The sequence below is a fragment of the Littorina saxatilis genome, linkage group LG5 (assembly GCF_037325665.1).
Source record: "Littorina saxatilis isolate snail1 linkage group LG5, US_GU_Lsax_2.0, whole genome shotgun sequence".
Lineage (NCBI taxonomy): Eukaryota > Metazoa > Mollusca > Gastropoda > Littorinimorpha > Littorinidae > Littorina > Littorina saxatilis.
The window spans coordinates 51,230,693-51,257,917 of record NC_090249.1 but is presented as its reverse complement, the minus strand read 5'-3'; the positions used below and the strand labels follow the sequence as shown (position 1 = coordinate 51,257,917).

The window sequence follows — 27,225 nt, the reverse complement described above, 5'->3', positions numbered from 1 at the left end:
TTTTAACACAGAATGTAATGTCAGAATAGCTATATAAACGCTATTGTGTTTTAATCGTAGCAATAGGGTCCGATATTTAGACGAGACAAGTATAATGCCGACGAGTCGGAGACTAAGAATAAAGTAAAACAATAGGGACTATTTGAATGACGCGCATTTGACACTCTGAGTGATTAGGCTGAAATGAAATTGCCTACAAAATGTCGTCTGCATGACTGCATGTTCGACCCGTGTTGTTCTTTATATAAATAGCTTAAACAATGACGACAACTCGTTGATTACTGGAAAATAAACCACGAGTGGGTATTTGCAGCCGCTTGGTAATTCACGAGTGAGCACACTCGTGAATTACCAAGCGGCTGCAAATACCCACTCGTGGTTTATTTTCCAGTGATCAACTCGTGGTCATTGTTTAAGCTCTATTTAATACGATCAATCGGACCTATTATCAAGTTAGTGTATCAACTTTTGAACGAACTGCGCCCAGTAGTTTCCCAGCAATAAGCTGTTAAGTGGAGAAAGACACACAGACACACAGACACACAATTAAAGGCATATGTACTCGATGACTATACACGCTAATTGCTTTACCAACAGCTGGAGACATGCTAAATTAAGTTCCCTGCAAAATATTGTGGTCTAGGACCCCTTCAATGTTGAGATATGTTAATTTTCATTTTGATCTGGATCGTCCTATTTATAGATTTGGCAACACATGTAACGTTGATGCAAGGGAGCTAACACCGCGGCTTTGTTGACATCCTCACTTTTTCAGAGGCTAGAACAAGCTGTAATGCATGTATTATGGTCCGCGCATGGTGACATATCGTCATTATATGGTCTTATGGTGCGTTTGACATCGATTATGGGCAAACTACACTTTGTAAACACGGGAGCGCGTACATATGCCTTTAAAGTCTGCTGAGCCCTTGTACTAGCGCACTCGGGGATAATCTATATGCTAACGTCGAAAGCTTCTGTTCCCTCAATAACGTCACTCTCTTCACCGATAAATTTCGTCCGGTAGAACATTTCGACGCTACAGCCAATCATAAAAAGAGCTATTGCGTGCGCATGTCAAAGGGTGAGAAGGCTTACAGTAAGTTTGGGTCAGAGTTATCGACAAATGGCCCTGTGTTGGCAACGCAAAACCTCGGCATATTAGCTAGATATAAAACTTTGTATCCGCCGAACTGTTTGCATTCTTGTGGTGATCATTTTGTCGTCTGCCTTTCCCTTCAACGCTCATCGACGTCTATGCCGGCGGAAACAGCACGCACCAAGCAGTAAGTCTTCCATTTTTAATTACCCGCGCGCAAATGTAACCTTTATTAGCGTTTGTTCCTGGTAAATCTCTTAGTTGCTTAATTCCTCCTGTTCTTAAGATGGAAGATTCGTTAAGGTTGTGTGTGTGTGTGTGTGTGTGGTTGTGTGTGTGTGTTTTGTGTGTGTGTGTGTGACTGCGTGCGTGCGCGCGTGCGTGTGTTCGTGAGAGGCAGAGAGAGAAGGAGGGAGACAGAGATACAGAGAGAGAGAGAGAGAGAGAGAGAGAGAATTTCTAAGTTTTTACTGATCTTTTGTCAGTTAACTTCGTAACTATCGGTGCATGTGGACTTTATTTTTGAGTGTGACAGCTGACGTTGAGCTTTGTCATAAAGAAGAATGTCCATCGCCATGTCCAATCGGATTACTGGTGCAGTTTTCTCATGGACTATGACTACCTATTCCAAACGTGATGTTTAGAGAAGCATTACCATAGCTTTGTTATGTTTTTATTCCCATGTATCAGTTCGATCCTTATCAATCAATCTCTTTCCAGTTCCTGTTCGAATTTGATTCCCTATCAATATTGCCCTTTCAAAGGCATAAACTTCCGCTCCTAAGACAAAAAGTTAGTTGGTTAGCCTTTAAAAGTAATCAGCTACACAGATGAATATGTCAGCTTCTTTATTATTTACAAATCTAGTCTACATCGTTTTGCTGATGCAATCCAGATGTCAAAGAGTTTCTGTAAGCGTACAAAGTAAAGACAGTGATGGTAAAGTATCTATGTATTCAATATCCCATACATGACACGGCTCCCCACGGACGCCCGTCCTAGAGGGTCCGGGGACCCCCACTTTAAATGTTTAGTGCGTCCATAAAAAAACCTAAGCGGAGTTTTAGAGGGTCCCAAGAGTCCATGGTCCCCAAACCCCATGTATTCATATAACGCATTGTTATTACGAAAAGTGTGATACGAAGTGTATTTTTTCATCAGAATGTTCGAAGAGGATACTTCAGTTATACAAAGTTAAATGGAACACATACACACGTTTACATATCGTTGCGGCGTGAAATTGGCATGTGTGTCTGCACGATACTTTGCTGACGGGTGTAGTATGAAAAGAGTACCAACGGTACGCACGGTAGCGGAAATTAAGTGCGTCCCGGGACCCGCTCTTTAAAGGTTTAGTGCGTCCCGGGACCCCCTCGATGAATTTCTAGTACGTGATTTCGGCTTCTATAGTGCGTATAGGACGCAGGGACGCGCACTATGGGGAGCCCAGCATGACCCCAACACAAGGTGTGACTTGTGCATTGTATAAGAACATTGTAAAAATTACATTGAAACATTTGAATTGGCAATGCGAACATAGTTGTTTATTTGTGTATCAGAGACGCTTAGCACCATTGTAGGATTTGCGCCATAGACGTACCCTTATCATTATTATTAAAAAGGTCTAGACGATAGTTGGTCAGACTTTAAAAGTAATCAGCTACACAGATGAATATGTCATCTTCTTTATTACCTGCAAATCTGTATTTATTTATTCACCGTCACTACTCCCTCGTTTGTGCATGATCCAATGCCCCTTAGCATACGTGTTTTGCGTGAAGCTTTTAAACTGTCCACAGCAGCTTTCTAAAAATGACGGTGGTGGTTGTGCTGTCAATTATCATCGTTTGCATGAAGTACAGCTAGTGCGTAGACACCACAGGCACTCGTCACGAGGTGGTCGGGGCCTATGTCTTGGATGTAACTTGTGATGGACGGTCGTCTTTTCTTATGGTTTATGTAATACTAGATGAATACCCGCTTCGCCGGGTACGGCTTCGCCGGGAAGAAGTAGAACCGAATACCCGGCGGGGACCCGGCTTTGCCGGGTGTACGCCGGCTTCGCCGGCGCACCGTACGAAGGAAGGGAGATAAACGCGCAAAACAGTGGAGAAGATAAGGAAGAGTTACTGGGAATGGATGTACAAACAAATCAAAATCGGTTCAGCGCTGCGCGCTGAGAGCACGCACGTGTTCAAAATTTTCCACGATTGTGTCCGGGGTCTACCTGAATATGCCCACCAAATTTGAAGCAGATCCATCGAGAACTTTGGCCGTGAATCGCGAACACACAGACAGACAGACAGACAGACAGACACAAGCCGTATATAGATATAGATTATTATGTAATAGTAGTAGTCTTGAGAGCGCACAGGCCCCGCCCACTTTGATCCCGACCCGCTCGTGACACGTGCCTGTGGCAGACACCTACATCCTTTGAGTCATAAGGGACGTCGAATTGTCCATTACGCATGCGCAGGTGTCTCGGCCACACAAAGTGGCAGTCTCAACTAAAGGTGTAGACTGAATAGGAACGTTAAAAATTGAACGATAATAATAAAAAACCAGGAGAGGTGTGTTATTGGAACGTTTAATTTATGACAAAACGTTAACTTCAATGATATTCGACCAAGCGGTCTTTTATTTAAGAACAAACACTTATAATACAGAAAATTAATGTATCTGACAAATTGTCCTCGCTCAGAAGACACAAGCGAGACAATCAAATGATACAATCCTATCCAATCCAATTCAATCCAACACAACACAACACAACACAACACAACACAACACAACACAACACAACACAACACAACACAACACAACACAACACAACACAACACAACACAACACAACACAACACAACACAACACAACACCACACAATCAGAACTTTTCTTTTCTTTTTAGAACGAGCATAATCCTTTATGTATTATTCCCACCTTTTCTTGATTTCTGACTGGACCGGTTTTTCTAATATTTGTTTGTTTGTTTGTTTGTTTGCTTAACGCCCAGCCGACCACGAAGGGCCATATCAGGGCGGTGCTGCTTTGACATATAACGTGCGCCACACACAAGACAGAAGTCGCAGCAAATGCTTCATGTCTCACCCAGTCACATTATTCTGACACCGGACCAACCAGTCCTAGCACTAACCCCATAATGCCAGACGCCAGGCGGAGCAGCCACTAGATTGCCAATTTTAAAGTCTTAGGTATGACCCGGCCGGGGTTCGAACCCACGACCTCCCGATCACGGGGCGGACGCCTTACCACTAGGCCAACCGTGCCGGTTTTTCTAATATAGGGATAGGATTACTTATAAAAAGTGGATTGCTAGTGATTTCAACCCACTAACGATGTTAGAGAGAGACAATCTTTTCGTACGATGAATTGATCATCAATACTGAAAGCCAGGTAAGTTTTGCGCCACACAGGAAAGACGGAGCAGTCCTGCACCTGTGCGCGCCTAACACTATTAAATCTGCCACGACAGCCCAGACAAGTGTTACCGACGCGTAGTGAATGTAAATAGGGCGAGATCGAAAGAGACTAGATCTATATTACACGTAGGTTACTTTATGGTACAAGTAGCGAAACCTACTGTTTCTTTTGAACATTTGCCAAGTGCCTTTGACAAAAATAGATGTCTAATACTCGCCGTAGTGATATTAAATGCACGCACAACAAGCTAAGTTGTCGTGTCCGCATTCATATTCGTAATGGCAGGCTACACAGGACTTGAGTGGGATACACGTATCCTTACACTTGGACTCATACCGAGCTGCAAACTGTGCCAAGCACACATATTTCGCTGGATTAGTTTTGCAGATTAAAATAAGTGGCCATGCGGTTGCCAAATTTTGATTCAAGCAAAAAGTCTCTTCATAGAAAACATGTAGGTAGATGTGTGTGTGTGTGTGTGTGTGTGTGTGTGTGTGTGTGTGTGTGTGTGTGTGTGTTCTGTATGTGTGTGTGTGTGTGTGTGTGTGTGTGTGTGTGTGTGTGTGCGCGCGTGCGTGCGTGTTTCCGAGTGAAAGGATGTACTCACCCAATGTCAATAAGAAGCGACCAATAGACTTCCCAAAAAATGTGCGGCTTTTTTTGTTGTTCAAAATTTGTGTTATTGTGTAGCTTAATCGTTCAAAACCGGGTGCACGTCGTGATTTAGAAAAAAAGCCGTTTAGTCGTAGGCCTACTGTATATTTGTGTATTCAAGCTACATGACGGTAACGTAGATGACGTGCGCTTACCAAAAATGAGTTCGTAGTATGAGTGCTCCTGTGGGCGAAAATCATATCACATAATGATACATGTATTCTGTTTTGCTGAGAGAAAAAAAGCCGGTAACGTGGATGACGGTTATGGAACCCCAAAGTTTCTTTTAGTTGCCTCTTCGTTGGACTCAGATGCACCGCAGCAGTAAGCAAAACCCTGTACATCAAGTAAAAACTGTTGAAGTTTGTCTTTTGGATATTCGTATGTAAAAAGACAACAAAATGTAATCAAATTATATTCCCAAAAGACGTTACTGCTTTTGAGCCTATTTTCCCGGACATTTTCTTTTAGCCACGGTGCACAAGGACTTCCTCCTGCACACAGATGACCGCAGCACCAGCACTGATAGTGTGTCATTTAATAGTTAGTGAATGTGATCAGAAAGAGCTTCATGTTCTTCAAACGTTTGCCCGGGCAGTAACGTCTAGATGACGTTCTTGACATTTTTACATTTAGTCAAGTTTTGACTAAATGTTTTAACATAGAGGGGGAATCGAGACGAGGGTCGTGGTGTATGTGTGTGTGTGTGTGTGTGTGTGTGTGTGTGTGTGTGTGGGTGTGTGTGTGTGTGTGTGTGTGTGTAGAGCGATTCAGACTAAACTGCTGGACCGATCTTTATGAAATTTGACATGAGAGTTCCTGGGAATGATATCCCCGGATGTTTTTTTCTTTTTTTCGATAAATGTCTTTGCTGACGCAGGGTTCGTACAGAGTCCTTGAACCCTGGAAAACTCCTTGAAAATTGGAATACCTTTTCCAGGCCTTGAAAAGTGCTTGAAAATAGAGTTTTGTTAAATAGTCATTGAAAAGTACTTGATTTTTCCAAATTGTTGTCAATACATTTTGTCAGCAGCTTGTCTTATTTTAAAAAAAAATGCAACCCCCTTTTTTTTCGTCAAATACGGTACACATTTTGGGAGAATAAAAGATCGAGTGAAAACGAAAGCAGATGAACTATTACTAGTCACCCGTAGTTGCTTCCCTTCCCGGAAGTTGGCAAGGGAAACAACTACGGAATGACTAATAGAAATTCACCAGAAACTTGATGACTTGAAAAACTGAAGGTAAGCTTGGTGCTTTGCATTAATTTGGGGAAAATCATGTCCTTGAAAAGCATTTATTTGGTCCTGGAAATGTCCTTGAAAACTCCTTGAATTGTAACAGCTCTGCCCTGCAGGAACCCTGCTGACGTCATATCCGGCTTTTTGTAAAAGTTGAGGCGGCACTGTCACACCCTCATTTTTCAATCAAATTGATTGAAATTTTGGCCAAGCAATCTTCGACGAAGGCCGGACTTCAGTATTGCATTTCAGTTTGATGGCTTAAAAATTAATTAATGACTTTGGTCATTAAAAATCTGAAAATTGTAAAAAAAAAAAAAATTATAAAACGATCCAAATTTACGTTTATCTTATTCTTTATCATTTTCTGATTCCAAAAACATATAAATATGTTATATTTGGATTAAAAACAAGCTCTGAAAATTAAAAATATAAAAATTATTATTAAAATAAAATTACCGAAATCGATTTAAAAACAATTTCATCTTAACCCTTGTGGGTTCCTGATTCCAAAAACATATAGATATGATATGTTTGGATTAAAAACACGCTCAGAAAGTTAAAAAGAATAGAGATAAAGAAAAGCGTGCTATCCTTCTCAGCGCAACTACTACCCCGCTCTTCTTGTCAATTTCACTGCCTGTGCATCGAGCGGTGGACTGACGATGCTACGAGTATACGCTCTTACTGTAAAAATGCAGTGCGGAGTTCAGTTTCATTCTGTTAGTTCGACAGCTTGACTAAATGTTGTAATTTCGCCTTACGCGACTTGTTTGTATTGCTCTCGGGACTAGGAGATAAGTAATTCACATGTATTGATGTGCCGGAGTTAGGTCATGGCCGACCGTAACAAAGGTTAGCAAAGTTGAACTTGTACATATTTTTGTATTAGCTCCAGGACACCTAGACAAGAAAAGACTTAAATGGTCGCTTCTTATTGACATTGAGCGTACTTATTACATTTTAAAGCCTGGCAAATATGTGGTTAGTCCTATGATTGCGTGCACGGGAAGTACAGTGTCTCTAAGTGAACATATGTTCAAACAAAATTTTTGGAGCAAAATGAAAATGTGTGCATTCACTGGCCGTCGCGTGAAAACCTGAATGGATGTGTGGTATGGGGATATGATTATAGAACAGGAAAGGAGACGTATGTTTAAGAGGGATTCGTGTTAAAAATCGGCGTAATTTGGAAGTCAAAGAAAGATTTCAATAGAAACCTCCTATGTAATTCCGAAGTCTGCCGTGTAAGTTTCACAAGAAAGAGAGGCCTTATATGATTATAAAGGTTTTCTTAAAAAAAATGCTTTGTTTTGGCTATAAATATGTATAAAAGCCATGGCAATTTTAAAGGCATATGTACGCGCTCCCGTGTTTACAAAGTGTAGTTTGCCCATAATCGATGTCAAACGCACCATAAGACCATGTAATGACGATATGTCGCCATGCGCGGACCATATACATGCATTACAGCTTGTTTTAGAGTCTCAAAAACTTTGGATGTAAACAAAGACGCGGAGTTATTTCCCTTGCGTCAACGCTACCTCTGTTGGCAAATCTATAAATAGGACGATCCAGATCAAAATGAAAATTAACATATCTCAACATTGAAGGGGTCCTAGACCACAATATTTTACAGGGAACTTAATTTAGCATGTCTCCAGCTGTTGGTAAAGCAATTAGCGTGTATAGTCATCGAGTACATATGGCTTTAAGGACACAGTCCTCGATGTCGTTGGAGCAAAGCTATGTAAACTAAGTACTTTTGAAGTCGTGAGGACTACTTATCTCTAAGTTTAGGAATGCCGTGGTATCCTATCAAATCGTCTAAACCGAACAGTTCTTTTTACCATACAGAGTCATACCCGTTAGGGCATTTCTCCCAACGTGCACTGATACAATGTTCAGGCGCAAATAAGACTCCGCAACCATGATCCAAGCGGAGCGCGGGCGAAGCCCGCGCGTAGCGAGGTAGTTTTTTTTTTCATCTCCCAGCACTGAACATTTTTTGGCCAAGTGGTGTCTGTCTGGACATTGTTCTAGAATTCATCTTTTAGCACAATATTAGCGACACTGTTTGGACAATTCTATTAAAATTAGGCGTACAAACTGATTTTGTTTCGGGGAATCCTCTCAGAGGATCAGAATTTTCATATAATATCATCGGAAGCTGTTACAACGGGAAAATGTGAAACTTTTGTCACTTTTTAACATGGAATTTCATCTTTGAGCGTTTCAAGCGGACTTTAATAAAATAGTTATTTGCGAATTAAGCAGCGGAAGACACTCACCGGTTCAACATGTGTATGGTCATTAAACCTCAAAACATTTCAGTAAGTGCACGTGGTTTAGACAAACACCTCCGCCATGTGAGGGTGACTGGTTTGTAGCTGAAGAGTTTTTTTCTAAAGTGTGTTCTAAATACAAATGACGTACTGGTAATGATGTAATGAGTTGTTCTAATCTTGTTCTTGGAACTCTTGCTGTTCCAAGCTTGTTCTTAGCAAGTCTTGGTGACGAGAACAAAGACTATCAATGAAATCTTTAGAAATAACCTCTGACAACGACGACGATGACGACGACGACGACGATAACAACAACAACAACAAATGACATCGACGACGACGACAACAACAACAACAACAACAACAACAACAACAACAACAACAAAAACAACAACACGAGAACAACAACAATCACGACAACGAACATGACAACAACAACACCAACAACTACGACGACAACTACAACGACTGGGTTATGATGACATCACCAATGATTTAAAGGCCGTTAAAAAATCGTTAAATCCTATTTCTTCACTGATTCTTATGAAATTTTAAAGGTAGGTTTGTTGTCCCCAACTTATTTTCACTCCATACTTTTCCAGAAGAAAAACATAATTTTGGCAGTTAAAAACCGTTAAAATTCAATTCTTCACCGATATTTATGAAATTTTGTGGGTAGGTTCGTTGTCCCCAACTGATTTTCACTCTATACTTTTCCAGAAGAAAGACATAATTTTGGCAGTTAAAAAACGTTAAATTTCAATTCTTCACCTATCTTTATGAAATTTAGTGGGTGGGTCCGTTGTCCCAAACTGAATTTTAAGACATACTTTTCCAGACAAAAAACCTTATTTTTGGCAGTTAAAAACCGTTAAATCTCAATTCTTCATCGATATTTATGAAATTTTGTGGGTAGGTTCGTTGTCCCCAACTGATTTTCACTCCATACTTTTCCAGAAGAAAGACATAATTTTGGCAGTTAAAAAACGGTAAATTTCAATTCTTCACCTATCTTTATGAAATTTAGTGGGTGGCTCCGTTGTCCCAAACTGAATTTCAAGACAAACTATTCCAGTCAAAAAAACTTATTTTTGGCAGTTAAAAACCGTTAAGTCTCAATTCTACACCGATATTTATGACATTTTGTGGGTAGGTTTGTTGTCAGATTTGACATGATGGCAGAATTGAAAGTGTGAGATATCCTGATGTTTCACAATTTATGCTGCATAATTCAGCCCCATAGGCGCTTGAATTTTAGGTGGAGTTGGGTTTTTTTTCAGCCCAAACCAGTAACCCCCACATGGTTTTCATGTCCCTTTCTGAGAGACTTCAAGAAGTTTCAATTTGACGTCATGATTAGCCTGCCGCATTAGCAAGTATGAAAACACGTCATCGATGACACATTTTAAGACAGAGAGAGAGAGAGAGAGAGAGAGAGAGAGAGAGAGAGAGAGAGAGAGAGAGAGAGAGAGAGAGAGAGAATCATGTACACACAGATGGACGACTTCGCTTGGGGTATGTACTGCCCGGCAGTACACATCTACTTAATTCGGTTATGTAAATGATCTTTGGCAAAACCACTGGCGTTCCTTCGATATTGTATCCGCAATCCCCCTCCCACCCCCTTCTTCATTCACTTCCACTTAACCCAAGAAGCACCTTCTGCCCCAACATTTCGCACCTATTACAACATTGCTTCGTGTTAAAATGTGTATACACCAAGAATCATAATTTGTAATGTTATGAGCTGCAATAACCCTTGCTTGTAGCATTTTCACTTAAAGCACACAAGTCTGGCGCACGTTCACATACACATTCACACTCACACACATGCAATCGCGCACACACACACACACACACACACACACACACACACACACACACACACACACACACACACGTACACACACACACTCCCTCTCTCTCACACACACACACACACATGTACACACACACACACACACACACACACACACACACACACACGTACGTATGTACACACACACACACACACACATACACACACACACACATACGTACACACACACACACATACGTACACTCACACACACACACTCTCTCTCTCTCTCTCTCTCTCTCTCACACACACACACACACACACACACACACACACACACACACACACACACACACACACACACACACACGGCATACAGTCTGTGCACACCAGAAGCTTAGAATCGATTCAAAAATAAAAACGGATCTGGTGCGTTGAATGTAACTTAGGAAAAGTAGACCCTCCTGTAAACCTGAGCGGTGTGAAGTGACGTCCTACCGACGATAAAAAAATCAAACGTTCACATCAACAAGGCTTTCAGTTTTCATGTTCATCATAAAGAAGTTGTCACAGCATTCGTGGGAGAGGGCCCTGGATGCATGAATTGATTTATTCTTTTGCTTATCCAAGCGGAGCGCGGGCGGAGCCCGCGCGTAGCGAAGTAGTTTTTGTTTTCATCTCCCAGCACTGAAAATGTTTTTGCCAAGTGGTGTCTGTCTGGACATTGTTCTAGAATTCATCTTTTAGCACAATATTAGCGACACTGTTTAGACAATTCTATTAAAATTAGGCGTACAAACTGATTTTGTTTCGGGGAATCCTCTCAGAGGATCAGAATTTTCATATAATATCATCGGAAGCTGTTACAACGGGAAAATGTGAAACTTTTGTCACTTTTTAACATGGAATTTCATCTTTGAGCGTTTCAAGCGGACTTTAATAAAATAGTTATTTGCGAATTAAGCAGCGGAAGACACTCACCGGTTCAACATGTGTATGGTCATTAAACCTCAAAACATTTCAGTAAGTGGTTTAGACAAACACCTCGGACATGTGAGGGTGACTGGTTTGTAGCTGAAGAGTTTTTTTCTAAAGTGTGTTCTAAATACAAATGACGTACTGGTAATGATGTAATGAGTTGTTCTAATCTTGTTCTTGGAACTCTTGCTGTTCCAAGCTTGTTCTTAGCAAGTCTTGGTGACGAGAACAAAGACTATCAATGAAATCTTTAGAAATAACCTCTGACAACGACGACGATGACGACGACGACGACGATAACAACAACAACAACAAATGACATCGACGACGACGACAACAACAACAACAACAACAACAACAACAACAAAAACAACAACACGAGAACAACAACAATCACGACAACGAACATGACAACAACAACACCAACAACTACGACGACAACTACAACGACTGGGTTATGATGACATCACCAATGATTTAAAGGCCGTTAAAAAATCGTTAAATCCTATTTCTTCACTGATTCTTATGAAATTTTAAAGGTAGGTTTGTTGTCCCCAACTTATTTTCACTCCATACTTTTCCAGAAGAAAAACATAATTTTGGCAGTTAAAAACCGTTAAATTTCAATTCTTCACCGATATTTATGAAATTTTGTGGGTAGGTTCGTTGTCCCCAACTGATTTTCACTCTATACTTTTCCAGAAGAAAGACATAATTTTGGCAGTTAAAAAACGTTAAATTTCAATTCTTCACCTATCTTTATGAAATTTAGTGGGTGGGTCCGTTGTCCCAAACTGAATTTTAAGACATACTTTTCCAGACAAAAAACCTTATTTTTGGCAGTTAAAAACCGTTAAATCTCAATTCTTCATCGATATTTATGAAATTTTGTGGGTAGGTTCGTTGTCCCCAACTGATTTTCACTCCATACTTTTCCAGAAGAAAAACATAATTTTGGCAGTTAAAAACCGTTACATTTAAATTTTCACCTATCTTTATGAAATTTAGTGGGTGGGTCCGTTGTCCCAAACTGAATTTCAAGACAAACTATTCCAGTCAAAAAAACTTATTTTTGGCAGTTAAAAACCGTTAAGTCTCAATTCTACACCGATATTTATGACATTTTGTGGGTAGGTTTGTTGTCAGATTTGACATGATGGCAGAATTGAAAGTGTGAGATATCCTGATGTTTCACAATTTATGCTGCATAATTCAGCCCCATAGGCGCTTGAATTTTAGGTGGAGTTGGTTTTTTTTCAGCCCAAACCAGTAACCCCCACATGGTTTTCATGTCCCTTTCTGAGAGACTTCAAGAAGTTTCAATTTGACGTCATGATTAGCCTGCCGCATTAGCAAGTATGAAAACACGTCATCGATGACACATTTTAAGACAGAGAGAGAGAGAGAGAGAGAGAGAGAGAGAGAGAGAGAGAGAGAGAGAGAGAGAGAGAGAGAGAGAGAGAGAGAGAGAGAATCATGTACACACAGATGGACGACTTCGCTTGGGTTATGTACTGCCCGGCAGTACACATCTACTTTATTGATTGATTGATACATTGACAGGAAGCTGCCATTTCCCGTCATCCTGTTCGTGCGACAGCTATACTCTTAATTGATTGATTGATTGATTGGTTGATGGATGGATTGATGGAGGGAGGGAGGGATGGAGGGAGGGAGGGAGGGATGGATGGACGGATGGATGGATGAAGGGAGGGATGGATAGAGAGAGGGATGGATGGATGGATGGATAGATGGATGGATCCCCAGAGGGATGGATGGAGCGATGGAAGATTACCTGACTGGCTAGTTGGCTAGCTGGCTGGATGGCTGGTTGATTTATTTATACATTGACTGAGTAATTGATTTTGCAGTGGACAGAAGGCTGCCATTCCACGTCGTCGTGTTAGTGCTGTGTACGAACAGTGTGACCGCCTTCTTCCCTTTGCCTTCCATCACCACTACTGACAGCACTCATGACAATAATACAGGGGGAGGTAAGTCTGTCTGTCTGTCTCTGCCTTTCTGTCTGTCTGTCTGTCCGCCTCTGCCTTCCTGCCTGTCTGTCTTTTTTCTGTCTCTATCCGTCTAGTTTCTTCGTTCCGTCTCTCTTCCGTCCGGCTCTCTTACTCTCTCAATGCATGGTTTCTTTCGCTGTCCTCTTAATTGGTATCAACATTTGAATTATGAGCGTGATGTTTTTCTTTAAAATGCGCATCACTCATTGAAGCATTAGAATACGGAATGACCGATAATCTGTCACTGACAGTAAGTCCAATAGACCTAGGATGAGGACGTTTGTATCTCGAATGTATATGGGTGCGTCTCAGAAACTGAACCTTTTGTGTGTGCCATAATCAAATTAGCCCACAATTGAAACATACTGAATTTTAAATCATGATATTGGTATTTTTGAGAAGTAAAATGAATAAAGAAATAGTACAAACAAAACTGAGTATTTTGCATGATTATTATGAAGGTTGTTTTGCGAAAGAAATGATTAAATGCGTGAAAAATGGAGGTCTGATCTGTGACATGAACCATCAACTAGTTTTGTACCTCACTACAAGAATCGTTTAGAATGTCCAAGGACTGCTATTTTTGTTATGTGTGTTTGGTTTAAGTGTACTTGACAGTTGAAATGTTATTTTGTCCACAGAATTGTTTTTTAAACGAAATTAATCGCTTGAAAGTGTGTCATCACTGTCGTAACATAGGTTTCCACACGCGTGCAACAGCAACAAGTCCTAAATTTGAACTTTAGAATTTGCATATTCATCTTCAACACGATCTTGACATGAAAGGGCATAGAAACTCGCTAAGTTAAATGTTATTTAAGTATTATTTTCTCAAAATTGCATCTGCAAACTAAGTTGAAAGTTGCGCAATATGACATGCTTCTTCAAAATTCCGTTACGATGGTGAACGGTTTTGCAAATAATGTTCAGAGTTTTGAAGAAAGATTAGAACTATTTTGCGCGTAGTGACTCAGAGGTGCGGGTGACTACGCATGCGCAGTTACAGAGAGAAATAGTTCAGCTTCCAGCAGCGAAGAAAGATTTCGAGAATGTTTCCGAAGTCTGTGATTTTGTTACGACAGTGATCAACACCCAAGGTTCTTAAGAAAAGGTGAGTTTTTGCTGCTATGATATTCTATGAAGTGAAAAATTAGGCTAAACATTTGTTAATAATAGTTTTTCTTTCGATTTCACGTAGTCAAAACTTGACTAAATGTTTTAACATAGAGGGGGAATCGAAACGAGGGTCGTGGTGTATGTGTGTGTGTGTGTGTCTGTTTGTCTGTGCGTGTGTGTGTGTAGAGCGATTCAGACCAAACTACTTGACCGATCTTTATGAAATTTGACATGAGAGTTCCTGGGTATGATATCCCCGGACGTTTTTTTCTTTTTTTCGACAAATACTTTTGATGACGTCATATCCGGCTTTTTGTAAAAGTTGAGGCGGCACTGTCACACCCTCATTTTTCAATTAAATTGATTGAAATTTGTGTAAACCAATCTTCGACGAAGGCCGGACTTCGGTATTGCATTTCAGCTTGGTGGCTTAAAAATTAATTAATGACTTTGGCCATTAAAAATCTGAAAATTGTAATAATTTTTTTTTTATATAAAACGATCCACATTTACGTTCATCTTATTTTACATCATTTCCTGATTCCAAAAACATATAAATATGTTATATTTGGATTAAAAACAAGCTCTGAAAATTAAAAATATAAAAAATTATGATCAAAATTAAATTTCCGAAATCCATTTAAAGGAACGGTAAGTGTCAATGTTTTCTTTAATTGTAAAAGTTGTATGTTCAATGGAATGGTAAGTCTGAACAAAATAATTACTTTATTTTGTTTTTAGCCAGTGAATGTGGATGCATCAAAATCTTGATAGACATTAAACAAATTCATGTTAGTGAAACTAGTACACATATTGCATCAATCTTTAGTTGAAATCGCAGGTACTTGCATGTTTCAGGTGCAAGAGATTCGACCTGATGAACTGGTGGTAACGTTCCTTCGAAGGAAACCGGAGGGGAACTACTATTGCTTTCCAGGGATCGATGATATTTCCTTAGTCCCTACATCTGATGCAACCATGATTCGTGACCCCACCTTCAATGCCAGGGGGCATTATTTCTTTTAAAATAAATTAATTAACTGCAAGTGGCAACTGTTCTATATGTAACCAATGCCTTTGGTTTATTGTCTTAACAATTGAATGAACCACTTTTGAACATTTGCATTCTTCATGTCAAACCTTATAATACATGTCTGGTTGTTCGTTTCCGAGTTACGTCGGTGATGAACTTTTCATTAATGTTTCTCTTTTTTGGGGCAAAGTTTGCTTGATTTTGTCCAGCTTTTTTTCTTTCTGTTCCTGTTTTAGTGTTTGGCATTTTACCTAAGAAGAATCTGGTTGCAAAATCAGCTTCATTTAGTAAAGTTTGTGGGAAAAAGCATAACCGTTTCTTTGTTAAAAAAGTGATGTTTCCATGTTACATCGGTGACCATTTTGCATTCTTTTGGGATAACTTTCTAACATTTTGTCTTAGAGCAACTAATCTTTGTATATATGCTATTGTGAAGGTTAAATGTCAATAAGACTGAATGAATGCCATGTATCAACATGTTCTGATCAGGATATCATTAATTAATTTTCATTTTTGTATTGAAATTTTGACGAATGCATGGAACTTTGAAAAAAACATTATTTTGTTGTTTGCATGTAGTCATTTCATATTGAACTCTATAATGGCTTGTGATTCAACAATAATAACTGAATAAAAGTCGTTTTCAGCCTTATAAATGCAGTTTTTTTGTCTTTTATTGTTTCCATGTTACACGGGTGATTTTGCACACATGGTCCAAATAATGCTCAATATATGGCAAACTAAAGGCAATGTTATATTTTTTCTTGTTTAAACTGAAAAGGTACACCCTGAGAAGTGTGTAAATAGTATTATCAACGTTTTCTGGGAAGATTTTACTTTTGGTGATAATGTCACAAACAGAGGACGAGATTCTGAGACGCACCCATATGCTCCAACGATTGGTAAAGAAAAATATCTTTTTTTTGAAAAGTTGGAAAAGCACATTCAGTCGCTGAATATGTTGAACTACATAGTGTGTGGAGATTTTAACTGCGTAATTGATAATGAAGAAGACATTATTAGTGGAGAAAAACATAATGTGGGGGATGTTAATCGCTTTAAAAAGTTCTTGGAAAATAGTGAGTTAAATGATATGTGGAGGTTATTCTGGCCACAGGAAAGGGAATTTACGTGGTCAAGAAAAAATCCTTTCATTGCTCGCAGATTGGATTACATTTTTGTTTCCGACTCTGTGCTTAATAATATTAGAGACTGTAATATATGTTCCGTTGCACAATCCGACCATAGGTCGGTTAACATAACATATAAATTATGTTCATTTCAGCGTGGTCCATCATATTGGAAATTTAATGATAGTTTGTTAAAGGATCATATCTTTGTTGATGAATTGAATTTGATGTTGGAAGAATTTGAGATACAAGATGAAATAAGGGAGGATCACGTAAAATGGGACTTGTGTAAGATTAAAATAAGAGAATTTTGTATTCGGTACAGTAAAGAAAAAAATAGATGTAAGTTTAATAGACATGGGGAGTTGTTGGAAAATTTGAATAGGATTGACAAAGCCCTTGTTTTAGATCAAGATAATAACGAATTGTTGATGGAAAAAGATAAAGTAAAAGCTGAACTGGAAATTTATTCAATACAGGAAGCTAAGGGAGCCCAAACTAGGTCCCGAATTAAATTTATTGAAGAAGGAGAAAAAAATACAAAGTATTTTCTCAATATGGAAAAAACACACTCGAACGCGAAAATTATGGATCGTCTTGCTAAAGCAGATGGTCAGGTGATAACAAATCAGGATGATATTTTGACTGAACAAGTCCAGTTTTTTAGAAGGAGATACGAAAAAAATATTGAGTTTGATGAAAATTTGGTTGAACAGTTTTTGGATGGTGTTGAAGTTCCTCAATTAACAGAACAGCAGAAGACTGGAATTGATAGTCCGATCACTTTAACAGAATTGTCGACATCCTTAAAAAATATGAAAAACGGTTCCTCCCCTGGATGTGATGGTATTACAACCTCCTTTATGAAGTTCTTCTGGTGTAAAATAAAACACATGGTATTGAATTCCTTTCATGCATCTTTTTTAAAGGGAGAATTAACCGTCACACAAAAACGGGCAATAATGATATTAATTCATAAGGGTAAACAATTACCAAGGGACGACCTTAATAATTGGCGACCGATTTCACTATTAAACACTGATTATAAAATATTGGCGAAGACTCTTTCAGTTCGCCTATCTAAAGTTATTTTAGATATTATTGGTGAAGATCAGTATGGTTTTTTGAAGGGTCGAACCATTAGTTCAGCGATCCGGCAAATAGACGATTTAGTATCGTATGTAAACGAATATAATAAACCTGGGTTCCTTGTAGCACTGGACTATAAAGCTGCTTTCGACACGATTTCCAAAGAGTATATTGTGTATGCATTTAAACGATTTAATTTTGGTGCCGTCTTTGTAAGATGGGTAGAGATTCTATTGTATAAATCGGAAAGTTGTATCAATTTTATGGGCTGGTTATCGGAATGTATTGAATTGAACGCAGGTATCAGACAGGGCTGTTCTTTTTCACCGATGGCCTTCATCCTTGCATTAGAATTGTTGGCCTTGAAAATTCGAAATGATGGTTCAATTAAGGGTCTGCCTCTGCCAAAAGAAACTAATGATAATTATGATATGTTCTTTAAGATATTATTATATGCTGATGATGTGACCCTATTTCTGAACGATATGGATGAGTTAAAAAACGCATTAACCCTTGTAACCTATTTTTCCAAATTCTCTGGTTTGGCAATGAATAGACAAAAAACTGAAATCATGGCCTTGGGCAGTAATAAATATGGTAATGAAAATGAGTGCGGGTTAAGGTGGACTACAAAAGTGAAGATTTTGGGAATTTATTTCAGTAGCTCCTCATCGGTCTCTGAGATTGAAGAAAATTGGACAAGCCGTATTGAAAATATACGACGCAACATTGTAAAATGGTTTAAACGAAATTGTAGTATCATGGGGAAAATATGCATTGTGAAATCTCTTTTGTTATCGCAGATTATTTATCCGTTGCAAGCACTGGTAATACCCGAAAAGGTATTGACTGAGATAAATACTATGTTTTACAGATTTATTTGGAAAAAACGATTTTCAAACACTAAGGCATTTGAGAAAGTTAAAAGAAAAGTGATGTGTCAAGAGTTTCCTGATGGGGGTTTAAAAATGATTGATGTCATTGATATGCAGTCCTCTTGTTTGTTGTCCTGGGCGGCAAATTTATTGAACGAAAAGCAGGAAAGTTGGAAACAAATACCGATACATATGTTTTCGAAGCTTGGTGAAAGGTTGTGTTGCTTCCAATCTAACACCACGGTAAAAATTTTTAAAGGATTGGGATTAATTAAAAATGTATTTTGGAAACAAGTTTTAATTTGTTGGTTGAAAAATAAGGACATGATTCAGAGAGCAGTAGGTGGAGACATGTTATTAAGAGATACGTGTTTATGGAACAGCAAGGATATAATCTATTGCGGCCAAACCCTGTTTTTTAGCGACTGGATTAAAGCAGGCGTTTGTCGAGTAAAGGATGTATATGTTGGTAATGAGATTGTGCCCTTTAATATTATGCAGCAGAAGGTTGGATGTAAGCCCACAAGATTCTTTGAATATAGGGTGATTTGTACAGCAGTTAAAGCAGCAACACTACGCTCTGCAAATGGAAATGTATGTGGATTCAACGATTTAAAGAACCTGAGTAAGCCTTGTCAATTTCGCAAATTAATTATAAAGGAAAAATATGTGGAGCCGGTTGTAGTTAAATTTTGGGAACATAAATTTGATTTCAGGCCGGGAAAAGAGCAATGGTTAATAGTAAACAAAGTAACCACAGAAACAAGATTGCGAATGTTGCACTGGAAAATATTGCACAATATTTACCCCACAAATATTTTATTGTATAAAATAGGCATTTCCGTGAGTAATTGCTGTACTCACTGTGAGAACGAAATTGATTATATTGAACATTTTTTTTACTTTTGCCCGAAAATTATGTCCATTTGGAAATGCGTTGAAGATAAAGTGAATTGTAAATATAATATGATCATTAAAATTACCGTAAAGGAAGTTTTTTTGGGCGTATTTGAAAATTCACAAAGTTCCAAGGCACTAATAAGTTATGTGAATTATTTGATTGTGATAGCCAAAATGTGTGTTGGTATTTATAGATATGGCTCCCCTCTGGATATTGTATGCATTTTTGAGAGGGAATTGTTATATAGAAAAGTTGCTTAAAATACTTTTAGATATATAGTAATGTTAATGTTATAGTAAAAACATTACTCAAAAAAAAAAAATAAATAAATAAAAAATCAATGAAGAAGGATGCTCCCCGCCAACAACAACAAAAAAAACAAAACAAAAAAAACCAACAAAAAGGCAAAAAAGAAAGGGTTGAAGCAGCCTGCATGCAACTGAGATTTAAAAAAAAAAAAAAAAAAAAAAAAAAAAAAGTAAGTCCAATAGACCCATTAAGACCCAATAGATAATATACACATTAAGGCTCATTCGGCTCTTCCGTTTTTGTCTGGTCGATTTTGAGAGTACCCTTACTTGAGCGGCGGTCACGTGATCCCTGTAAAAGAAATATTTAATCCAAATGGTGATCCTGAAGGTTAAGTGAACGGCCTTCTCTGGCATATAAAGTGTAAATAAAATGACACGGGGATAAATGCTTTAATTTGGGTTTGAAATTTGTTGCAATAATTGTTTGGCCAAGTTAAGCTCCTGCGGTCTAGTTACCACTTGTTACCGTTGTAGGCAGCAGAAATGCAAGGGAAGTTACTTCTGTCTGCCTTACATGACCTTCCCCTTACTGGCGTACTGCATTGCCTCCCTTTAATCAGAGTACGGTTGCCAAAGGAGGCTTAGAAAATCTGGTGCAGTCTTTGTGTGTATGGTACTGTCATTTTAACTATACTGAGACAAACAAAAACTACGATTTACATCGTGATTAACCGCAAGCGAATGAATATATGTGTACGGTACGGGTCTCTAGTTACACCCCCGGTATAGGGGTGTGTTTTTTAATGGGATTTATTTTGTTTCTCCAGGAACCTTCACACACACAAATCAAGTTCAATCACAGCGAACGAGAGACAGCCATAAAACATACAGACAGACTACATAAAGCATACTACATTAATTCATGAACACACACACACACACACACACACACACACACACACACACACACACACACACCATCTCTCTCTCTCTCTCTCTCTCTCTCTCTCTCTCTCTCTCTCGTTGAAGTACTATTGCATAGTATTCTGACTCTAATTGACTTGCACATTTTTGCTTTGCACCTTGTCATGAAAATTTATAAACTACAATGTTTCATATAATGCACTTATGTACATAAACTTATACTGTTTTACTAATTATGTAAGTATGTAGTAGTAGTAGTTATTATAGTAGATTTAGTCCCTCTTTAGGGCGAGGGCCAGATGCAAAAAAGTATACCAATGCTTATTCTGTTACCCTCGTAAAATAAAGAATTGTCATTGTCATTGTCATTGTCTCTCAGTCTCTCTCTCTCTCTCTCTCTCTCTCTCTCTCTCTCTCTCTCTCTCTCTCTCTCTCTCTCTCTCTCTCTCTCTCTCTCTCTCTCTCTCTAAAAATAGCATTGTCGGAAACACGTGGACAAGGGACTTGTGAGGAGCACGTGTGGATTTATTTGTCCCATTAAAAGCAAGGGTATTCACTCTTTCACAATTCATACAAACCCGACAGAGTTGTTTCCGAACATCGTCTAATCTCTGTTTGCATTTTGTGGCAGTTTCCGGTGAGTCGTGCACCAAGATCGGCCGCCGCTGTCTGACCGGCATAGACTGCCTGGACAAGGAGTGCGTCTGTCCGCCCGGCCAGAAGGGCAACGGGGAAATAGAATGCGTGGACAACGGTAAGGGTCAAATCTGGTCGCAGTACCTCAAAGCTATCGTTGATCCCGAGTTTTCAGTAACAGTAGTCTTCCCTCCCTCGTCTGGTGGTTCCTTTTTGATTTTTGATTTCATTGTTATTTATTTCTTTACTTTTATTTTCATTCTTATAAAAGAAAATTGGCTATTTGTGCTCTGTAGCTTCAAAATATGCAGCCCCATTAAAATGCTTTGTACTTAAAGTGATAATATCTAGCAAAAAATCGCCGCAAGAGCTATACATTTTAGGTCGGAGTTGTAATTATGTGACCAAACGTTTGAGCACTCAGTTACTCTAACTGAAAACGGCTGTGTTTTGAGTGGGCATTTCGGACTGTATTTCGCATTGTGACTCCTTGTTGCGCCAGTCATAATGTTCGTCCTACCTTTCGCCCCTGAGTGTTCCTAGAGGTACAGATTTGAAATTGAGCCGAGAGCTACAGGGTTTGTTTTGGGTGTTGAATAGATAACAACACACACGAGGAAGGTCGTAGAATTAGTGTTGGAGCATTCTATTTTCAAATCTATGCTGTGTTAAGTAGTCTTTTCACACGGTGATATTCTCTAACGGCCAGTGTGTATCTTTATATAATGCGAAGCGTTTTAGCCCTGTATGGCACGGAATTTGCATACGTTTGCTAGATAGAATATAGGTTTGACTTCCTCTACCCAGCGGTTTTAATCTGCTTTGACGAATGGGTATCTTTGAAAACTAAATAAAGTATGATGACGAAGGGAAATGATGACGAAGGGAAGTCATGACTCCTGACAGAGGAGAGCTGGACGACGCAAACCGCTCGCTGATTAAAATTCATTTAAAAGATGGCATAGTTTTGGAGCAGTTTTAAACAAATCATTGCAGATGTTTCTAAATTACAGTACAGCGAATGTCCCTTGACCTTTTCAAGGTCCATATCGTCAGAAAACTTTCAAAAATGGCGCCTTAGGTGTACTATCTTTAAGCCCTTCTGGGTAGTCTTTGAATCTCTGATGGCGCAGTACGTTGGATTTTCGGGCGTAGATGGTTGGTTAGTACATAGAGAATACTACATGGCTTGCTGTGTCATACCAGATTTACACGATTTTTTTTTTTAAATATTGAACTGCGACTGAAAGCGATATGGGGTAGGGTTAGTAGATGCTACACAGTTCAAAATTTAGCACGTTAATTGTTAAGGGGTGTTCATATGGTGAAACTGTGGTTAAAGGGATACAATACCTTCGATGTAACAACATGTTAAGATTTGTTATCACTTTTACATGTTTAATATCATGTTTGTTTGTGTTGAAAAATGTGTGTCATGCATGACATTTAGTTTCAAAAGTTGGGACAAGGTGATTGTTTTCCATCAGTAAAGTTACTATGTTTTGTGTTCTACAATTTTTCCTCAATGTCACTCTTGTTCGTGCGGGATTATTTGACAGTCGATTAGTTTACATATCCACAGAAGAATCTTAGAAATGTCATCAGTTGCGGGGTGGTTTTTTTCTCCGGAAAAGTCTGATCCCAATATTCAAATTTCAGTCGTTATTTCAGAAAGTAACACGTTCAGTCCCATGTTGTGTGTTACGTCTGGTCTCAGCACTCCTTGAACTCACAGAAAGTAACACGTTCAGTCCCATGTGTGTTACGTCTGGTCTCAGCACTCCTTCAACTCACAGAAAGTAACACGTTCAGTCCCATGTTGTGTGTTACGTCTGGTCTCAGCACTCCTTGAACTCACAGAAAGTAACACGTTCAGTCCCATGTTGTGTGTTACGTCTGGTCTCAGCACTCCTTGAACTCACAGAAAGTAACACGTTCAATCCTATGTTGTGTGTTACGTCTGGTCTCAGCACTCCTTGAACTCACAGAAAGTAACACGTTCAGTCCCATGTTGTGTGTTACGTCTGGTCTCAGCACTCCTTCAACTCACAGAAAGTAACACGTTCAGTCCTATGTTGTGTGTTACGTCTGGTCTCAGCACTCCTTGAACTCACAGAAAGTAACACGTTCAGTCCTATGTTGTGTGTTACGTCTGGTCTCAGCACTCCTTGAACTCACAGAAAGTAACACGTTCAGTCCCATGTTGTGTGTTACGTCTGGTCTCAGCACTCCTTGAACTCACAGAAAGTAACACGTTCAGTCCCATGTTGTGTGTTACGTCTGGTCTCAGCACTCCTTGAACTCACAGAAAGTAACACGTTCAATCCTATGTTGTGTGTTACGTCTGGTCTCAGCACTCCTTGAACTCACAGAAAGTAACACGTTCAGTCCCATGTTGTGTGTTACGTCTGGTCTCAGCACTCCTTGAACTCACAGAAAGTAACACGTTCAGTCCTATGTTGTGTGTTACGTCTGGTCTCAGCACTCCTTGAACTCACAGAAAGTAACACGTTCAGTCCTATGTTGTGTGTTACGTCTGGTCTCAGCACTCCTTGAACTCACAGAAAGTAACACGTTCAGTCCCATGTTGTGTGTTACGTCTGGTCTCAGCACTCCTTGAACTCACAGAAAGTAACACGTTCAGTCCTATGTTGTGTGTTACGTCTGGTCTCAGCACTCCTTGAACTCACAGAAAGTAACACGTTCAGTCCCATGTTGTGTGTTACGTCTGGTCTCAGCACTCCTTGAACTCACAGAAAGTAACACGTTCAGTCCTATGTTGTGTGTTACGTCTGGTCTCAGCACTCCTTGAACTCACAGAAAGTAACACGTTCAGTCCCATGTTGTGTGTTACGTCTGGTCTCAGCACTCCTTGAACTCACAGAAAGTAACACGTTCAATCCTATGTTGTGTGTTACGTCTGGTCTCAGCACTCCTTGAACTCACAGAAAGTAACACGTTCAGTCCCATGTTGTGTGTTACGTCTGGTCTCAGCACTCCTTGAACTCACAGAAAGTAACACGTTCAGTCCTATGTTGTGTGTTACGTCTGGTCTCAGCACTCCTTCAACTCACAGAAAGTAACACGTTCAGTCCTATGTTGTGTGTTACGTCTGGTCTCAGCACTCCTTGAACTCACAGAAAGTAACACGTTCAGTCCCATGTTGTGTGTTACGTCTGGTCTCAGCACTCCTTGAACTCACAGAAAGTAACACGTTCAGTCCCATGTTGTGTGTTACGTCTGGTCTCAGCACTCCTTGAACTCACAGAAAGTAACACGTTCAATCCTATGTTGTGTGTTACGTCTGGTCTCAGCACTCCTTGAACTCACAGAAAGTAACACGTTCAGTCCCATGTTGTGTGTTACGTCTGGTCTCAGCACTCCTTGAACTCACAGAAAGTAACACGTTCAGTCCTATGTTGTGTGTTACGTCTGGTCTCAGCACTCCTTGAACTCACAGAAAGTAACACGTTCAGTCCTATGTTGTGTGTTACGTCTGGTCTCAGCACTCCTTGAACTCACAGAAAGTAACACGTTCAGTCCTATGTTGTGTGTTACGTCTGGTCTCAGCACTCCTTGAACTCACAGAAAGTAACACGTTCAGTCCCATGTTGTGTGTTACGTCTGGTCTCAGCACTCCTTGAACTCACAGAAAGTAACACGTTCAGTCCTATGTTGTGTGTTACGTCTGGTCTCAGCACTCCTTGAACTCACAGAAAGTAACACGCTCAGTCCTATGTTGTGTGTTAGCCTACATCTGGTCTCAGCACTCCTTGAACTCACAGAAAGTAACACGTTCAGTCCCATGTTGTGTGTTACGTCTGGTCTCAGCACTCCTTGAACTCACAGAAAGTTTCACTTGAAAAAAAAGTGTATCACTTTTCTCAGAGGTAGACTCGATCCTTAAATCTCCATATGCTTAGCCTCTCTGTGTAAAAGGTCGATTTCGGGGTAGGCTTTGATCTCACACTGGTTATGTGACTGTAACTGTGTGTCCTTGCTTCATTACAATAAATATGTTTTTTGCAGAAAACCTTCTGTGTACGGTGTCTGCCGATCCACATCTCCATAGTTACGGCCTATCCCGCACTGATGTCGACCTGCCCTGCCGTTATCGTCTCACCAGGTAAGTGCTACCTTACACCTTCCGCTTGCCTGCGTGTATCTGAGGTGGACCATTTCTGCATTCCTTTATTATATTTCCGTTTGTTCAGGTTCGTCACAGAACATACTCTTTTCGTATGTTCTGGTTCGTCACAAAACACACTCTTTTCGTATGTTCAGGATCGTCACAGACCACACTCTTTTCGTATGTTCAACCAGATTCGTCATAGAACACACTCTGTCCATATGTTCAACCAGATTCGTCTCAGAACAAACTCTTTTCGTATGTTCAGGATCGTCACAGACCACACGCTTTTCGTATGTTCAGGACGTCACGTGCACAGAACACACTCTTTTCGTATGTTCAGATTCGTCACAGAACACACTCTTTTCGTATGTTCAGGTTCATCACAGAACACACTCTTTCCATGTGATCAGATTCGTCACAGAACACAATCTTTCCATGTGACCAGATTCGTCATAGAACACAGTACACTCTTTCCATATGTTCAACCAGATTCGTCACAGAACACACTCTTTCCATATGTTCAACCAGATTCGTCACAGAACACACTCTTTCCGCATGTTCAACCAGATTCGTCACAGGACACACTCTTTCCGCATGTTCAACCAGATTCGTCACAGAACACACTCTTTCCATATGTTCAACCAGATTCGTCACAGAACACACTCTTTCCATATGTTCAACCCGATTCGTCATAGAACACACTCTGTCCATATGTTCAACCAGATTCGTCATAGAACACACTCTTTCTGCATGTCCAACCAGATTCGTCACAGAACACACACTTTTCATGTGATCAGACACGAGAAATGTGAATATTTTTTTTAGGAAGCAAATGATACCACTCAACAGCATGCACTATTTTTTCCGCGCTTTGGCGGCTGCGCTTGTCTTTCTTGTCATGCATTCCTTTAGCTTTATTTCTTCCTATGTTCAGGTACGTGACAGAACACCGAACGGCGGCCACGCCTCACTCGTTCTGCTCGGTGGAGGTGTACGCGATCAACGAGCTGAATATGGGTCAGTATTACGTGCGGAGTGTCAGCATCTCGTTGGGCGTCACGGACAGCGGTCAGCAGGTCCATCACCAGTTTGAGGTCCGCAAATTCGGCGTCAGCGAAGACCAGATCTTCAAAGTGAGTCGCTTCTTTCTGAAGATCCTCCGAAAGCAGCGTATGGCTGCCTAAATGGCAGGGGGAAAACGGTCATACACGTAAAAGCCGTGGGAGTTTCAGCCCATGAACGAAACAAACAAACAAACTTCTTTCTGATAAACTGGATGCGTATTCAATACATTTAGACTAATTAGCATACGACAACGCCTCTGGGTTTGATAGCTATCTGTTGCAAATATTTGGTCGAGGTTGGTTATTATTTTTTGTATCGTCTCTTCAGCTGGAATTGCTATTCGAGACAGATGCAAGTTTGTTTCTTTCCTCATATTTTTATCGTTAGCTTTTTGTTTTTCTCACCGATAGAATCACTATCGGAGATTTCTTGAATACGCCTCCAAGCCAAGAAAAAAATAATATTTCCGATTCCCCGACCGACCTTATTTTTTCCCTCCCAACCCAACCCGTTTTTCTAGACCCTTCAAAATAAAATAAATAAAAGTGACAATAAATATTC

General features: G+C 39.7%; 1 protein-coding gene across 1 annotated transcript in view; it reads left to right on the top strand.

Annotated features, from left to right (window-relative positions):
- The first annotated feature begins 1,096 nt into the window (after window positions 1-1,096).
- LOC138967406 (uncharacterized) overlaps window positions 1,097-27,225 on the top strand; it is a 32,153-nt gene continuing 6,024 nt past the window's right edge. Inside the window, exons 1-5 of the mRNA XM_070339947.1 lie at window positions 1,097-1,286; window positions 13,369-13,491; window positions 21,463-21,585; window positions 25,497-25,593; window positions 26,534-26,732. Coding sequence (XP_070196048.1) covers window position 1,286; window positions 13,369-13,491; window positions 21,463-21,585; window positions 25,497-25,593; window positions 26,534-26,732 — 543 coding nt within the window. The 5' untranslated portion in view covers window positions 1,097-1,285. The remainder of the gene's footprint in view (window positions 1,287-13,368; window positions 13,492-21,462; window positions 21,586-25,496; window positions 25,594-26,533; window positions 26,733-27,225) is intronic.